General features: G+C 40.1%; 1 protein-coding gene across 1 annotated transcript in view; it reads left to right on the forward strand.

Moving 5' to 3' along the window:
• pde11a (phosphodiesterase 11a) overlaps window positions 1–12,978 on the forward strand; it is a 249,993-nt gene that overhangs the window by 123,469 nt on the left and 113,546 nt on the right. The window contains exons 6-9 of the mRNA XM_072259771.1: window positions 2,154–2,286; window positions 3,290–3,365; window positions 4,172–4,239; window positions 7,958–8,050. Of these exons, the coding sequence (XP_072115872.1) occupies window positions 2,154–2,286; window positions 3,290–3,365; window positions 4,172–4,239; window positions 7,958–8,050 (370 nt within the window). The remainder of the gene's footprint in view (window positions 1–2,153; window positions 2,287–3,289; window positions 3,366–4,171; window positions 4,240–7,957; window positions 8,051–12,978) is intronic.

Below are 12,978 nucleotides of genomic sequence, written 5' to 3' on the forward strand. Positions count from 1 at the left end.
AGGCACAATAGCAGTGTAAAGCTATTGGATAGCAGGCATTGTTACCAATCAACATGTATCCCCATTTGAACCTCAGTCAGAACAGAAGTAGTGCTGCTTTTCTGGTTTAAGGCAGTCGTTTTAGTTTCCATCATATAACTCTGAATCCTTGTAACTTCTGTGACCTGGGTTACTGCTAAAGTTAAATGTTAATGAGATTAGTTGATTTGTACAGTAGAGACAATAGCAGAAGACTTAAGTAATTCCAAAAAGGGAAGATGATGGTCTCATTCCGAATTGATCTTCACACTTATAATTAAGTTCATAAATCTGAACTAGTCATCTAATCTTTAGGAATGCCCTTGTGCAGCATCTAAGCTGAAAGTTATCAGCATTGAGAGGAGCGGCCAGGTATGATAACCTTATGTGTACTTGTTCAACGGGTTTGAAAGAATGACGACTAACCAAAATATCAGACTAAAATTCTTGACCTTGATGAGATTCTCTGCTTTGAGATTCTTTGCATTCAAGAAATGAATGCAAAAAATGCAGATTTAAGACTTTGTATATATTTAAAGATGAAACCAACCATTTATATCCCTTACATTTGCATCACCTTTATCAGGAAAGTAGGCATAAGGTGCAGGGATGGAAGGCAAAGTGAGATCCACTAAAATTCCAGAAGAGTCAGGACTCAGCTTAAAGGGTAACAATTAAGATTCTTGGTTTCTGCTGTAAATAGTTAGAATCAGAATCAGGTTTAATATCACCGGCATATGTCATGAAATTTGTTAACTTTGCAGCAGCAGTACAATGCAATACATGATAAATATAGAAAAAACAGAACTACAGTAAGTATATTAAATAATTAAATTAAATTAGTTCAAAACTAATGTTTAGATTAGTTTTTTGGGGGGGTTATTATTTTTTCCCCCTTTTTCATGTTTTTTTTTAGATATTTTTCTTTGTTTTATATTATTCATTTGTCTCCTATATGATTGGGAGTTTTATCATTTAAGTGTTATCTAGCTTTATAATCACTCATGTTAATTATAACAATGTATTCCCAATAACTTTGTACTACTACCATGTTATGTTTATATCTTTATGAAACTAATAAAAAGATTGAAAAAGAAAGAAAATTAGTTCAAAACAAAAAATAAAAAAGTGTAGTGAGGTGGCGTTCATGGTTCAATGTCCATTTAGGATATATAATGGCAGAAGGGAAGAAGCTGCTCCTGAATCGTTGAGTGTGTGCCTTCAGGCTTCTGTGCCTCCTACCTGATGGTAACAATGAGAAGAGGGCATGTCCTGGCTGGTGAGGGTCCTTAATGATGGACATTTCCTTTCTGAGGCACTGCTCCTTGAAGATGTCTTGGATACAACCGATGCTAATGCCCAAGATGTAGCTGACAAATTTTACCACTTGCAGTTTACCTCAATCCTATGCAGTAGCCCCCCGCCCCCAAGTCAGAATGTTCTGCACAGTACCTCTGTAGAAGTTTTTGAGTGTTTTAGGTGATAAGCCTAATCTCCTCACCTTCCTAATGAAATATAGCTGCTGTCTTACCTTCTTTATAGCTATATTGATATGTTGGAACCAGGTTAGATCCTCAGAGATATTGACACCCAGGAACATTAAATTGCTCATCTCTCCATGATGTTCCCTCATCTTACGCTTTCTGAAGACCACAATCAGCTCTTTGGTCTTACTGACATTGAGTGCAAGATTGCTGCTGCGACACCACTCCACAAGCTGGTGTACCTCACTCATGTACGCCCTCTTGTCTGCATCCGAGCTTCTGCCGACAATGGTTGTATCATCAGCTACGGGTGTATTATTTCTGCCCACTCTGAGTCACGCAAGTGAAGTTTGGAATTTAAAATACGGATTAAAAAAGTGACATGCTTCTGCAGGCTGGATGGTTTCCTGGCAATTTTAGCCACACAGTGTCAGTTCTCACCCCATTAAAATTGGATGTTAACAGAGGAACAGCATGCAGCTTCAGAAAATGGAACTGGTTTTAACATAATAGCTTTTGTGATGTCAGGACTTAAAGCATAAAGTAGAAAATTAAGTATACTGTAATTATGTTATGATTTAATTGGAAGAATGACATGTCTGTCAGATCTGTAAATAATAATTACAGTACGTATTTTATGTTCTTTAAAAGCTTGAAAGACAGCATAGAAAAATCATCATATTCAGATTGGCTGATTAACAACAGCATTGCTGAGCTTGTAGCGTCTACAGGTCTCCCTGTGAATATAAGCGATGCGTATCAAGATCCCCGGTTCGATGCTGAAGTGAGTAACCCTCAAATGAGGTTTCAGTTACACGATTGCCCAAATTCTTGTGAAAATCTTAACAAAGTGACTCTGTATCAGCAAGCATTCAGTGTTTCTAGGTCAGAAAACGTATTATGTAATAAATAGTAAAGCTGCCTTTTGCCCTCACAATATGCTGTGACTTAAAGCAGGGAAGGGCATCTTCAACTGGACCAATGTGGCATTTTTCCCTTTTCCATTCTTTGGTATCTGAGTGAAGCTGCTAGTTAACTCTAGGACTCAATTACAACACCCTGACTATCAGCTAAACTGAAATACCAAAAATTAATTCATCATGGAACGTGTAGAACTGGGAGAGGAGACTAACATCAACATGGGCTACAAATCTGCAGGACATTCCAAAATGTTTGCAGTGAATGGACTTAATCTTTGAGAAGTGTGTCATTGTAATGTAATGAAACACAACAGCCAATTCTTGCACCACCTTGTACCACAAACAGTAATGAAATGACGACCATGTAATGTATTGGGAGATGTTGGTTGGATGTTAAATGTTGAACAAAATCTCAGGAAATTTTCTAGCCTCTTCTTATAACAGAGAAGTTGAAAATATGACCACTGAGTCTGCAGATCTTGATGACACTGAATCACTTGGCAATCTTGTTTTTGCAAAGTTTCTTAGTGACTTATACTTTTAATGGTCTAAAAATAGCACTTGCAATAGATTAATGCGGTTTTAATATCATATTTAACAGAAACTCATCCTTAAATAAAATGATTATATTCAAATATTCATTTGCTAGGATTACTTTGCTCTTTATTCTGTGTAATTTTAAAACATTTAATTTGTGTTTCAGTTCTCAAATTGTACATTGATCATTTCTGATAGTAACTCACCAATCCAACCCCATATGATGTTTTCAGGAGGTGTTGTTGTCTACTGTCAATATTCATCTCACGTCATAATTGGCTTCTGATATCCAATGCATCATTTAAAGAAATGACTTTGCTTTTGATGTAGGCTGATCAGATTTCTGGTTTCCATACCCGTTCGGTCCTTTGTGTACCAATATGGAACAGTGGCCACCAAATAATTGGTATGTGTTTACTGATTCCTTCAACTTATATTTCAACGTCAAAGTTGAAAAGTTTTCAAATTGAATAAGTTGTGGACTAGCCAAGCAAGGAAAGACAATTTTTTCTTGATATGATCATCGTTCATGTGTTTTGACACCTTCCTTCCTTATCTGAATGATACTTAGATTTTGGATTCTAACAGAGTGTAATCATGAACAGAAGTTCAGTATTCTGCCACGAAGGAGAAAGGAAAAGGGAAGAGAAACTGGCGTTTGTTTTAATTCTCTCTACTTCCTCTGAAAGACTAGTTTTGTATCAGTTGACCGCAGAATAGTAATGAAGATTATCCTTGTTCCAGATTATTCAATCCTGAAATTTCATGGGGTGATTCTCAGGAGAAGTGATTTATCAGAAAGTAAATAAGTTTACCCAATGTTAGAACTGTGAACTTTGCATAATGACTGGTACCTGGCAGTTCAAAGGCAGTTTCCTCAGCTGGGCAGGAAAAATAGGTTTGTCACATTTGTAGGCACTCTGTAGTTGATCTGAGAACACACCAATGAAGGCCTGTCAGCAGGTCACTTTGCATAACCTCAGCAAGTGTCTAGCACAAAAATATCATAGAAAGAGAGAGAGTAGGAAATATGAATTCTTTAAAGAGCAACTATTATCCTCAAAATATCTTCAATCAGAATGTCTGTAAAACAGAAAATATATTGATACAAGTTATACTTATCACCAAGTTGACAATTTATCATGGAACACATAAATTCAATATTTAATTTCAGCTTTTCATTCTTATTACAAACTTATATTTGACTTTCAGGTGTAGCACAGGTCCTCAATAGGCTGGATGGGAAACCCTTTGATGATGATGATCAGCGACTCTTTGAGGTAAAAGAATAATCACAAAGCCACACTGCCAGACCAATAAGTATTTTGTAGCATGGTGACCATTCAGCCACCATTTTGATTTCAAACCATAGACGTCACTCAGTCAGCAGTTGTTTAATTACCTGCAAAGAGGTATTTCTGCAACAAAACTGAAAACTGGGCAGGCCACTCAAACGCCTTATTTCAGTCACATTCTAAAACTGATTTCACCTTGCAACATACCATCCATCTCCTGAATTAACTGAAGATTTTCATCCTCTCCATTTTATACAGCAGAACCTTTGAACAATTGTTCGCACACAATATTTTTATGTTTTTCCTCACAACTGCCTTCCTTTGTAGTTTTGCAGCTTTACGATGATTCCGTAAGATTGAGGATTTTAAAGTTACATCTGAATTTACATTACTATTCTTACCCATCATGAGTATCTCTGTAAGCTTTTCGAAAGGAACTCTAGTTTTGTAGCTGAAAGTAACCTTATAATCACTCCTTTAACTGACCCCTTGCTGCTGAAAAGAATTATTTGCTGTCAAATTTGTCAAATGCTGCTGAGAGGGCAAGAAAGAACAGGAAACAAAAGAAAAATGATGAGTTGTATTCCATGCATCAGGAACACATTATCTCTCTAATCATTCTTTTGATTTAGTTCTGAAATTACAAATGATCTCAATCTGAGCTCTCTTCATCTCTTGTGAAGCTTATATTTCATTGTCATTTCTTTTCTTATTGATCTGTAACTGTCTTTGTCCTATTAATGCATTATTCATATGAAACATTATATTTCCATGCAATGTATGCTTTATAAAGAAAAGTTTCAGGATAATTCACTATTCAGACTTACTGTATACTCTTTTTAAAGGCAGAGCTTGCGCATTAAACCTAAATATCTATTTATATTTGAAGTTCAATTTTACCAAGCCACCTTAATTATTTAATATGATGCGAAATTGTAGGTAGCAGACTGCTATTGGCACAAATCCTCACAAATTTTATCTTTACAACATGCAGAAATTCATAAATCCATATGCACTTAAATAATGTACAAAAAGATTTTTTATTGGTGGGAGTGGTTACAAAGATGAAACAAAAATGATTAGTTTCCATTTATGTTTATAAACTCAGTGCAAACATTTTTTTAAAAAGCTAAAGCTTGCACTGAGATTCCTGAATTTTCGTCTTCAATTTTAAATGTTTTAATGAATATTTGAATGAAGCTGCAATATCTCAAATATAAAATGATTAGATACTGATCAGCAGATTTGTTATAATTAGTTTGAACCAATGTTCAAGTTCACGTCTCATGGCATTCAGCCATACACATGAATACAGCCAAACGAAACAGCATTCCGCTGGAACCAACCCAGGTGCAAAACACAGAAACACAGTCAGATACAGCACACATCACACATATAGTTATGATAGCAGGAAAAAATGCATAGTTACAAAAAAAATTAAAGAATAATAATATACCCAAGTATATAACAGTGAAGTTTAATGTTATTAATTTTAATAGCTTACATTACACTTAAAACTTAAGATTTTGCATTTATCCTATTGCAGCATCTTGGTAATTTATTTATAGTTCAATTTAAAGCAACATTTTTGATTTAAAAACAAATGTTATTCTGCAAAAATTTGAAAACATCAAGTTAAGGAATCAATAAAGAAATTGCACATTTTTAATAGAATTCTCAAATCTGAACAACTGCTATTGAGCTTATGATATCAGTTTCAGCCTATGGGGTCAAGTGCGACAAATGTAACCGCTGTTTTGCTTGTACGTATAGGATTTAAGAGCCAATAATATTAATATACATTCATTTCGATATGCGTAAGATGAGTTGTACATTGCTAGAATATCTCAGGGACTATAATAGCTATTGAGCTACTTTGAATACATGCTTCAGAGTTCAAGTTCAAAGTAAATTTATTATCAAACTACATATATATCAGCATCTACAAGTCCTTGAAATGGAGGCCAAAGGTTGCAGGAACAGTTCAGTGATGGGGCAAGTGGAGTGAGTGAAGTTATCTCCTCTGGTTCAAGAGCCTGATGATTGAGGGGTAATAACTGTTCCTGAACTTGTTGGTGGGGGACCTGAGGCTCCTGTAACTTCTTCCTGATGGAAGCAATGAGAAGAGAGCATGGCGTGGGTAGTGGGGGTCCCTGCCTTGCTCAGACAGGACTCCATGTAGACGTGCTCAGTGATGGCAAGAGCTTTGCCCATGATGCACTGGGCCTTATCAACTACGTTTTGTAGGATTTTCCATTCAAGGGCATTGGTGTTTCAATACCAGGCTGTGAAGCAACCAGTCAATATACTCTCCACCACACCTCTTTAGAAGTTTGTCAGAGTTTTAGGTGCCACATACTTCTAAGTAGACACTCCCCCACTTTCTTTGTAATGGCACTTGCGTACTGGGCCCAGGACAGATCCTCTGAAATGAGAACACCGAGGAACTCGAAGTTGCTGACCTTCCCCACCTTTTAGTGTGATATTGATATTGTTAACTCTGATCCGTTAGTGTGCAGACGTGTTGGCCATTGGGCATTAGAGCCAGCATTTAAAATTGCAGATTCCCTTTTACAAGTGTTACGTACCCCGTAACTGGGTTGCCAAACCAGCAGAAATGGATCACTCAGTTGGAGTCTGGATTACTAGAACTAAGAAAGTTTTATTAAAGAAACAAGCAACACAGTACTCTAATCAAAAGGATAATAAATGCAACAGTTCAGCAATGATAAACACACATGTACACAGAATTAAGATAACAGGATCAATCAAGCTCTATCATTGTCTAGGGGTAAATGACCAGTTTCAAAGTGACGCAAAGTTCAGTTCAATTTAGTTCAGTTCAGTTCTCAGACAGTGGGGAGGAAGGAGAGAGAGAGCAAAACGAATGAATATTCAAACGGCTTCCACACACAGACGTTCGCAGTCAGCTTTCGTGCGAGCCCTTTGTGATGTCATCTGAGGTCACCGACCGTGACCCCTGCGTTTCCAGATACGATCGTTTCTCTGCGGTGAACCCGGCACCCAGGCAAGGGTGGACACACACCAGGTTCCCGCCGATCGTGCCTTTCCACCCTGAGCGTCTATGGCTTGATCCCGCGACCAGCTGTCCAAAGACTTCCCACCGACTTGTGGGAGACGCACCGCTTCCAGGGTCTCGTTACCTCGGGGTGTCGTGTGTGTCCTGCCTTAGCGAACCTGTCCCTTTTTATCCCCCTGCTGGGGTATCGCCTGTCCATCACTTCAAACAGTTCAGGGTTCAAAGGGGGAGCTGACCTTGACAGCTCTCCTTCCGTTACTCTCTCCCGTCCCTTCATTAACATCTCCAAATGCTGCTCCATTGTTTTCCTTATCTCTCTCTCCTGAAGACAGGTGGCAGCCCAACTGCTGATCCCACTGGTGCCAGCACAGGACAGCTAACATTTTAATCTATGTGTATTCTCGTCACACAAGATCAATTTTCAAGACCAAGGACAAAATGTTCAACATTTACATTGAATGCAAAAGAATACAAAATAAGTGATGCTTCTTCCTGAATCTGAAATACACCGCAAGCTTGCACAAGAACATAGCCATTTATGCCATAGATATCTAAATATTGTGAATAAAATATTTGTGACATCAGTTTTAATTACTGCCACTGCAATTCTTTTATGTCTGAAGTTACACATTCAACATTGTGGCTGCTAATATTTATTTGCAGGCATTCGTTATTTTCTGTGGCCTTGGCATCAACAATACCATAATGTACGATCAAGTGAAGAAATCCTGGGCAAAGCAATCTGTAGCTCTTGATGTAAGTATTAGCTCATCTTTATACATCGTGTTAAAACAGAGATCTTGGGTCCCAGCTATGCCTGCCTTTTTGCTGGTTTTGTGGAACAATCCATGTTCCAAACCTATACTGGTATCTGTCCCCCTCTTTTCCTTCGCTACATTGGCGACTGCATTGGCGCTGCTTCCTGCATGCATGCTGAGCTCGTTGACTTCATTAACTTTCCTTCCAACCTTCACCCTGCCCTCAAGTTCTCCTGGTCCATTTCCGACACTTCCCTCCCCTTTCTTGATCTTTTTGTCTCTATCTCTGGAGACAGCTTATCTACTGATGTCTACTATAAGCCTACGGACTCTCACAGTTACCTGGACTATTTCTCTTCCCACCCTGTCTCTTGCAAAAATGCCACACCCTTCTCGCAATTCCTCCGTCTCCGCCGCATCTGCTCTCAGGATCAGGCTTTTCATTCCAGGACGAAGGAGATGTCTTCCTTTTTTAAACAAAGAGGCTTCCCTTCCTCCACCACCAACTCTGCTCTCAAATGCATCTCTCCCATTAGATGCACACCTGCTCTCACCCCATCCTCCTGCCACCCCACTAGGAATAGGGCTCTCCTTGTCCTCACCTACCACCCCACCAGCCTCCAGGTCCAACATATAATTCTCCGTAACTTCCACCACCTCCAACGGGATCCCATCACCAAGCTCATCTTTCCCTCACCCACCCCCCTTTCTGCTTTCCGCAGGGATTGCTCCCTATGCGACTCCCTTGTCCATTCATCCCCCCCAGCCCTTCCCACCGATCTCCATCCTGGCACTTATCTTTGTAAGCGGAACAAGTGCTACACATGCCCTTACACTTCCTCCCTTACCACCATTCAGGGTCCCAGACAGTCCTTCCAGGTGAGGCGACACTTCACCTGCGAGTCAGCTGGGGTGATATACTGCGTCCAGTGCTCCCAATGTGGCCTTCTATATATTGGTGAGACCCGACGCAGGCTGGGAGACCGTTTCGCTGAACACCTACACTCACGAGCCAGAGAAAGCAAGATCTCCCAGCGGCCACATATTTTAATTCCACGTCCCATTCCCATTCTGATATGTCTATCCACGGCCTCCTCTACTGTCAAGATGAAGCCACACTCAGGTTGGAGGAACAACACCTTATATCCCATCTGGGCAGCCTCCAACCTGATGGCATGAATATTGGCTTCTCTAACTTCCGTTAATGCCCCTCCTCCCCTTCACAACCCATCCCTTATTTATTTATTTAATATATTTTTTAATTTTCCCCCTTTTTTTCTCTCTCTCTCTTTTTTCTCCCTCTGTCCCTCTCACCATAACTCCTTGCCTGCTCTCCACCCTCTGGGCTCCCCTTCCCCCCTTCTCTTTCTCCCCAGGCTTCCCATCCCATGACCCTCTCCCTTTTCTAGCCTTGTATCCCTTTTGCCAATCAACTTTCCAGCTCTTAGATCCACCCCTCCCCTCCTGTGTTCTCCTATCATTTCAGATCTCCCCCTCCTCCTCCCACTTTCAAATCTCTTACTAGCTCTTCTTTCAGTTAGTCCTGACGAAGAGTCCCGGCCCGAAACGTCGACTGTACCTCTTCCTATAGATGCTGCCTGGCCTGCTGCATTCACCAGCATTTTTTGTGTGTGTTTCTTGCTTCCATTATCAGCTTAAAGTAAAATGGAGTTACATGTTGTGGTTCTTGACTTTTAAAAGAGATAACAGATGTGAAGGAGCCTGTAGGGTAACATGACTATAATCTGTAATATTTTGGGCCGAGAAAAGTCCTGCAATATATGCAAATTCTAATTGTCATTTCTCAGTGGTCTGCCTGAAAATTAGCTCTCTTGCCAGGAAAGACTGAACTTTTATATTTTCTTGACAGACAGGAGGCCATTCTGGCTATCGTCCAATGCCAGCCTCACAGCAATCCTATTCTCCCATTAGTTTTCCCATCAGTTCCACCACCTGCCAATTTATAGCAAACCAGTTAAGTGACCTACCAGCATATCTTTGGGGGCGGGGGGGGGGGGGAATGCAGGAACACCTAGAGGAAATTCACACAGACAACACCAGAGGTCAGGATTAAACCTGGTCACTGGACCTGTGAGGCTGTGGCTCCACCAGATGTGTTTTGTAACTGCCCTGATTGATATTTTGGGCCAAGGGGTAGAAAGAGCATTATTTGTTATTCCTCCTGTACACTACTTCTGAGGCTTCACTCCAGCAAAGGTATCAAGTTCATATTGAATTAGTTATGTAGGGTTATTCCTAAGACTGACAGTATAGTATTTAGGATGACTTGCAATGGGAGAAGACCATAAGACATAGGAGCAGAATTAGGCCATTCAGCCCATTGTATCTACTCCACCTTTCTATCATGACTTATCCCGTATCCCACTCAACTCCATACACCTGTCTTCTCACCATATCTTTTGATGCCCTGACCACTCAGGAAATGATCTTAAGTATACCCACGGACTTGGCCTCTGCCAAGTCTACAGTCTCTGGCAGAGCATTCCACAGATTCACTACTCTCTGGCTAAAAAAAATACCTCCTTACCTCTATTCTAAAGGGTTGCCCCTCAGTTATGAGGCTATGCTCTGTAGTTCCGGATACCCACACCATAGGAAATATCTTCTCCATGTGGACCCTATCTAGTCCTTTCAATATTCAATAGGTTTCAATGAGATCCCCCCCCCCAACCCCCATTCTTCTAAATTTCAGTGAGTACAGGCCCAAAGATGCCAAACACTCCTCATATGTTAACCCCTTCATTCCTGGAATCATCCTCGTGAACCTCCTCTAGACTCTCTCCAATGACAACACATCCTTTCTGAGATATGGGGCTCAAAACTGTTGACAGTACTCCAAGTGCGGCCTGCCTAGTGAAAGGTCGTTAGAACATTGAGTACACAATGAACAACACTTCTGACAGCACAATCATTAATGGCTTTTCGAAAGGTAGTGGATAATTACCAGAAAAGCAAACACTTTAAATGTTACGGAGTTAAGGTGGGTGAATAATAGCATCAATATCTCCTTCGAGAGCTAACCTAGACACTCAGGTTCAAAGGTAATATGCTTTATGACATTCAGCTGCTCATCAAAGCATGTGAGAGTACAAGAACTTGCTCTTGGCTTAAACCTATGCCAAGTAAACAGTGCCTTACTAGTCATGTTTATTTTGAATGACAACAGGCGCCACAGTAGCGTAGCGGTTACAGCTTGGGCTGTCAGGGTTCAGAGTTCAATTCCGGTGTCCTGTATAAGCAAGTTTGTACGATCCTTCCCATGTGTACATGGGTTTCTTCTAGGTGCTTCACTTTCTACCCATTGTCCAAAGACGTATTCATTAGTAGGTTAATTCAGTGAAAATTTATCATCAAAGTACATATTGTCACCATATACAACAATGAGCTTTGTAATCTTTTGGGCATACTCAGTAAACCCAAGAAACACAATAGAATCAATGAAAGATCGCACCCAACAGGATGGAGAAACAATCAAAGTGCAAAAGGCAAAAACATGTGCAATTACAAAAGGAAAAAAAATAAATAATCAATAAATATTGAAAACATGAGATGAAGAGTACTTGAAAGTGAGTCCATAGGTTGTACGAACATTTCAGTGATGGGGCAAGTGAAGCTATCTCCTCTGGTTCAAGAGCCTGATGGTTGAGGGGTAATAATTGTTCCTGAGTATTCTTTGAAAATGTGCTCACTGGTGGTGAGCGCTTTACCTGTGATGGACTGGGCCATATCGAATACTTTTTGTAGGCTCTTCTGTTCAATGGCATTGGCATTTCCATACCAGGCTGTGATGCAGCCAGTCAATATACTCTCCACCACACATCTGTAGAGGTTTGTCAAAGTTTTATATGTTATGTCGAATCTTTGCATACATCTAAGGAAATAGAGGCACTGGTGTGCTTTCTTCATAATGGCACTTAGAGTATGTGCTGGCCCCAGGAGAGATCTTCTGAAATGATAATATTGAGGAATTTAAAGTTCCAGACTCTCTCCACCTTAATCCCTTTATGAGGACTGGCTCATAGACCTCCAGTTTCCTCATCGTAGAGTCATTAATCAGCAAACTTAAATATGGCATTGGAGTTGTGCTTAGCCTCACAGTCATAAGTGTACAGAAAATAGAGCAAAGGGCTGAGCACACAGCCTTGTGGTGTACCCATACTGATGGAGATCATGGAGGAGATGTTGTTGCCAATCTGAACGGACTGGGGTCTGCAAGTGAGGAAATCAAGAATCCAGTCTCCAACATATGTTGTGAAATTTGCAAACTTTACGGCAGCAGTACAATGAAATACATGACCAATATAGAGAGAGTAAATCTGAGTTACATTAAGTATATATGTCTATTAAATAGTTAAGTTAAAATAAATAATGCAAAAAAAAACAGAAATAAAGAGGTAGTGAGGTCGTGTTCATGTCCATTTAGAAATCTACTGACAGAGGGGAAGAAGCTGTTCCTGAATCACTGAGTGGGTGTCTTCAGACTTCTGAACCTCCTTCCTGATGGTAACAATGAAACGAAGGCATATCCTGGGTGTGGGGATCCTTAATGCTGGACACCACCTTCCTAAAGCACCACGCCTAGAAGATGTCTTGGATACTATGGAGGCTGTAACCCTTGATGCGTTTCTGCAACTTATTTCAATCTTGTGCAGTAGACACCTCCCAGAATATTAGACAGTGATGCAGCCAGTCAGAATGCTCTCCACGGTATATTTGTAGAAGTTTTCGAGTGTTTTAGTTGACAAACCAAATCTCCGCAAACTCCTAATGAAATATAGTCTCTGTCTTGCCTTCTTTACAGCTGCATCAATAGGTCCTCAGAGATATTGACACTCAGGAACTTGAGATTGCTCACTCTCTCCACTTCTGGTCTTTCTACGAGTATTAAGTTTTCAGGAACAGGAT

Source organism: Mobula birostris, chromosome 6 (assembly GCF_030028105.1).
Source record: "Mobula birostris isolate sMobBir1 chromosome 6, sMobBir1.hap1, whole genome shotgun sequence".
Taxonomy (NCBI): Eukaryota; Metazoa; Chordata; class Chondrichthyes; order Myliobatiformes; family Myliobatidae; genus Mobula; species Mobula birostris.